Consider the following 5,895-nt stretch of genomic DNA (forward strand, 5'->3'; position numbering starts at 1 on the left):
TCCTGGTGAAGGAGAAGTATTGCCTGAAGGAACAATGGAGTTCCCACAAGGCTATTTTTTTTGGCTCCAGCCCAACAGGATGGTAGGTGGGGAGGGGATCAGCCTTCAGTGACACAGAAGGAGGGTCTAAACCAGGCTTTGTGACCTGCCACTTTCCTGAGGGCAGGACCATAAGCCTCACTGTGGATAAATATCTCTGGTCCCCATGGGCTCTGGTAGTCCACTTGCTCACCATTTGCTAAGTCTAAAAGCAGACTGAGCACCATGAGGCTGAGCCTGTGTCTTCTCCTGGTTGTTCTGGCTGTTAGTTGTTATGAAGGTGAGTATTATTTTTGGTTAATCCAGCAACATCTCCTGGAAAATTTGCCTCTTTGAACAGTTGGTAAGCTTATGTGTGATAAGGTTGAGGTAAGAAAAAGATCAATAAACTAAAATTTCTCCCAACCTCTTCTATTAACTTTCTAAAAAAATCAAACACCTCCAGAAACATTCAGCTAATTTTCACCTATTTAGGGAACTTGACTGGGTGGGCATGGAAACAACCAAAAAAAAACCCATTATGAACATCTGTCAGGAAATATTTTTATTAAAGGTTTTCTGTTTGCTGTGTTATTTTTCACTTTATTGTATCTGGGAAGGTGACTTGAGAGAGCTTTCTGCTCCTAATTGTCAATGTTCTTTGAATCTGTGAGTAATAGATTTCAACTGTTCTCTGAGACTAAGCATACCTGTGTCATCTTATCAGTTTCCTGGAGGTCCTACCAATAACAGTGCTATAAAAGGTGTGGTAATTACCAGTAAGATGCCTGCTTTTCTTAAATTAATGAATTTTCACAAACAATCCATTTGCTCATAAACAGAACATTCCTACATACTCTGTGCCTTCAAAATGAACCAAGTTTCACAGGCAGTTACTCTCTTTCCTTTCTGCATCTCCTCCTGTAGGCCTAGCTACCTTTCATATTATAGCTAACAACATTTCCCTATAGTCTGATGGATTCTTCCTAAAGCTCACATCAGACCCTGTTTGGGAATCTCTTAAGTATAGTATTGACATGTCTTTGGGAAAACTGGGTCTGCTGGCACTTTTCTGTGATTCAAGCTAGGTGATGTTAAACATGAGGAACTTGGGTCTAAGGTCAGCCGAGGCCATCTATGGCAAGTTGGTTTTTGTTGTTGGTATTTGTTTTTAAGAGCCTTGAGAGAAATGTGAAATTAAGATTGGGAAATTTGATTTCTTCAGTTAAACATTTATCATAAATCTTTATAATCCAAAAGGTAGGTGTCAGTTTGCACTGTCAGCCTCCCCAGAAGTGAACCTGAGCATCATTGTGTAAAAGCAAAGCTTTTCCTAGATGCCCAGCTATGCTCTGGTGTTCAGCAAAACTGTTGAACTGTGTTACTTTAGCTTTTTACCTTGAACTGTACCTGATGCCATGACATGATTCTGTCATTCTTCAAAATGTCACCTACACATAAGCAATCTTCTTACTTTTTACATTTTTCTTGTAAAATTGTAATTCTAATATGCATGTAAATTTGGATAATACAAAAATTCCTTTCTAAATTATCCAAAACTCATAAAATATGCTCCAGCATATGCAGTCTAACCTCAAACTTTAAAAACAGTGCATATTTATTTACTTACTATCCTGATTCAGGGCTGCCCCTCTCCACCCCCTTCCTTCCTCTCCTCTCAGTCCACCCTTACAAGTCCTTACATCCATTACTCCCCATGTTCCTCACCTTCTCCACGGAGAAGGGGAATCCTCCCCTTGTGTATCACCTGACCTTAGGACATCCTGTCATAGCACACCTAAGCACATCCTCTCCCACTGAGGCTCAATCAGGCAGTCCAGTAAGGGAAAAGGGATCAAATGGAAGGCATCAGAGTCAGACACAGCCTGTATTCCAATTGATAAAGAACTTACATGAATGCCAAGTTGCAAATCTGCTACAAATGTGTAGGAGGCCTAGGTCCAGACTTTGAATGCTCTTTGTTTGGTGGGTCAGTGTCTGTGAGCCCCTGTGGGCACAGGTTACTTGACTCTGTAGGGTTTCTTCTGGTATCCTTGAAATCTCCATCTCACTGAATTCTATGCCCAACTCATTCAGAAGACTCCCCAACCACTGGCTGATGTTTGGCTGTGGGTTTCAGCATCAGTTTTCATCTGCCTCTCTGAAGACAGTTATATTAGGCTCCTGTCTGCAAGCATAGCAGAGTATCATTAATAGTGTCAGGAATTGCCTCTTTTACATGACATGTCTCTCAGGTTGGGCAAGTCATTGGTTGGCCATTTCCTTAATGTATGCTATCTCTTTGTTCCTGAGCATCTTATAGGGATGACACATGTTTGGTTGAAGGTTTTCTGTGTAGTTGTAGATGTGGCCTAAATTACAGAAACAGAAATCCCATGATAATTTTTTTTCAGTCCCTTGGTTTGTAATGTTCAGGAATTTACAATCTTGCATCAGCAGTCACAGTAGCTGGCCACAGTGTCTAGCATTTCTGTTAAATCTGCAGTTCCAAATCTGCAGGTTCATAGAAATACTTAACATGAAAGGTAGCTGGGTGGAAATAGCATACTCTTTTAATCCCAGCACTTGGGAGGCAGAAGCAGGCAGATCTCTGTGAGTTCTAGGCCAGCCTGGTCTACAGAGTGAGTTCAAGAACAGACAGGGAATCCCATCTGGGCAACAAAAGAAAACAAATAATTTCTATTAAATAAATGTTTTTTCTTTCTTCTTACACTTTCTAGCTAATGCTGGCAAGGTCTGTAAAGCTGTTGTGTTTGAAAGCCTGACCTTCATACTAAGGAGTAGGGACGCCCTGGAGAAACTATATAGGACATATCCTGTGTCGGAAGAGGTTATTCAAGCAAAACTGAAGGTGAAGGACTGTGTAGACAAAATGAAATATGGAGACAGACTTACAGTAGCAGCAGTATTGGTATGTTTATTTTGCTTTACACTTTCAAAAGGTCACAAATGACGTTGACATGAGGTTCTGCGGGGAACACATGGATGGAGCAAAACAGCACATCGATGATAAGTTGGTTCAGGAATACACTGTTGATCAGAGATCATAGTAAACAGTGCCTGAGATAGGTACCTCCTTCTAGAGTTCTACTCGAGAGGTGACACTATGTGGTATCCTAACAAGGAAAAATAGGGCCCTACAAAAGGAGGATTCAACTCTACCTCTAGACTTTCTGGGGTCTTTGTTGAAGTTATTGTTTGTATAATAAATGGATATTATCTTATTGAATACTACGGTGAATATTGATAAATGAAAATACCACAGATGAGAGGAAGGAAGCTGGAGATAACCCCCTTAAAAGAAAGTATTGCCAGAATTCATTTCTCTACCAAATTTGCTGGCTCTGCCAGGAGACTCTGAACCTCCTGTTTCCAATACTTCTTATCCACTTCTGCCCTGGGTCTCTTCTGGTTTTCTCATTAAAAGGAAAACAGAGGCCACAATTCTAAATCATCAGAAGTTAAGCCAGGCGAAGCTTTGACCCAGTGTGTTCCCTTCTGATCACAGAGAGTTCTAGAGAATTACTGAGTTGAGACACATTATTGAATACACTCAGAGTATATTCACTTGAATTTGGAAAGAATTTCCACTAATTTGCATTATTTGATGTCATTTCCCTGAGCATACTTTGCATTTCCCCTCCTGTCTTTCCACACTGCCTTCCATGGACTCTTGGTTTGTTAACAATTCTGCAGAGCTATCTTGACCCTCTTTTCTTCATCTTTTTTCTTTGCTTTCTGTTTATTTTCAGGCACAAATTTTAATTGAATGTGGTGTGAAAGGATGGGTGGAAGAACATTTTCCTGGTATCCCATTGGGAAACTAGATGAACTGATTTTCCCTTCTTAATGTGAAGGTTTCAACGTCTTGTACTAATAAATTGCACTCCTGGCATATAACCGTCTGTCTCTTGTTATCGTAAGTCTTGGGTCTTGCATGGATTGTGTTTTGATAATAAAAATTTCACTTTCATTGATGGTAAAAGGTTACAGAGATAATCTTTTTCAACTTGACAATTAAGCCTGAGGTTCAGGCATCAGGAACAAGGTGTTTGGTCAAGCACCATCCTTCACTGCCCTGCAAATAACTTTCTCATTTCTGTGGCCATAAATGCAAGTGATCAAAGATGATAACAAACGTTGGCATCTTCTGTGGTCACTGTACTAAACTGCCTCAATGCTACCCCTGTACAACGTGCCATTCATTGCCTAAGTACTTCAGTTCAGTATCTTCCCATTTCTACCTATGGTACTACGTATGATAAGCCACATAGTTGGAAAGAAACTCCTTGATTGCCATAAGCTTCACTGAAGTAGATTCACCGTGCTCTCCATTCCTTACATGAAATATAGCACAACTTCTCAGTGATTCAAACACACAAGCTGGTGTTATAATCAAAACTACATATTCATTTATAATGAATCGATCTTCCTAATTCTGCTGATTGATTGAAAGAACAACATTATTATTAATCACACACGAAACACACAAGCAGATAATCAGAACACACACCTTCCTGACACTCTTTTATTCTTTTGTTTTCATTCTTTTTAAAATTTATTTATTTATTCACTTTACAAATTTATAAATTTATAGATTTAATATTCACTTTATACATATATACATATTTATGTGTTTATTTATGTATTCATGTATTTATTTATTTATTTTCTCTACAACCATAATGCTGTTTAAAAAGCCTGGCCTATATGAGAAACTTCCCTTCAAGGTGTTTGTCAGGGTTGTGGAGTGGGTAGTCCAAATGACTTCCAAGGTAATGTAGGCTTCTGTTGTGCTTGGTTTACTCTTAGAGACAGACTGAAGCTAAGTCCCTATTGGTGAAGACACTGTACTCTTAGGGCACAGGATTCAGATGATACAAGCTTTAACTGAACTTGAAAGCCTACTCTTGCAGTCTATTACCCTGAGCTGAACCAGGGGGCCTGAATTGGACAAACATAGGCCATATGCACTATGTAACAGTTGTGTAGCTTGTTCTTTGTTTGAGATTCTGAACATGGGAGCATGGGCTGTCTTTGACTTTGTTGCCTGCCTTTGCAACCCTTTCCATCTACTAGAATGCCTCATTTTGTCTAAATAAGAGAGGATGTGCTTACTTCAGCTTGTTATGTCATAGTTGGTTGATCTTCATAAGAAGTCTCTCCTTTCCTGAAGAGAAATGGAGGAGAAGTGGATAATATGTGGAGACGGGCAGTCTGGAGTTGGAATTGAAAGGAGTAAGAGAGGGACTACAGTCATGATGTAACATATACATACATGCATACATACACACATACATACATATGCATGTATATCTTTTACTTATTATTTATTCTTTGTGAGATGAACATCATGTAGCTCAGTTCCATTTATCTTACCTTCCTCTTGTATCCACTCTCTACACTTGCAACCTCCCTCACTAAATAAAAATAAAACGTGGAAACACACAAAGAAATATACACATAACAAAACAAAGCATAGAAAACATGTCATTGTGGAAGCTGTAGTGTGTCCCTGCGAGTCTCACAATATACCTCTCTGTCTACACATCTTTCTCTGTAAGTGTTCACTGCAACACTTACATTGCAAGTGTTCATTGTGACCAATGAGTCACTGGTCTGCCTTCAGGACTCTGGCTTCTGAGGTTCAATATTGAAACCTGACTGGGACTCCTCCTGGTTTTCTGGTTGTTACCCTGTGCTGTGGACAACCTGCAGCTTTGGATTAACAGGATCAGCTCTTTCAAGTACCACAGTAGATCACAGATCATACAGATTTTGGAGTGAGCCAACTCAAAGATCTGGATCTGGGCCTAGCTGAGCTGGTCAGCCTGCTGGATCTCCCTTACTTCCAGA

General features: G+C 39.8%; 1 protein-coding gene across 1 annotated transcript; it reads left to right on the forward strand.

Moving 5' to 3' along the window:
- Positions 1-264: 264 nt before the first annotated feature.
- Positions 265-3,866, forward strand: LOC114629470 (prostatic steroid-binding protein C1-like). Its single transcript, XM_028777498.1, has 3 exons — positions 265-319; positions 2,760-2,950; positions 3,792-3,866. Exons 1-3 carry the CDS (start codon positions 265-267, stop codon positions 3,864-3,866), a joined length of 321 nt encoding a protein of 106 aa, XP_028633331.1.
- Positions 3,867-5,895: the final 2,029 nt, after the last annotated feature.

This window comes from Grammomys surdaster, unplaced genomic scaffold, assembly GCF_004785775.1.
Source record: "Grammomys surdaster isolate TR1022 unplaced genomic scaffold, NIH_TR_1.0 310, whole genome shotgun sequence".
Lineage (NCBI taxonomy): Eukaryota > Metazoa > Chordata > Mammalia > Rodentia > Muridae > Grammomys > Grammomys surdaster.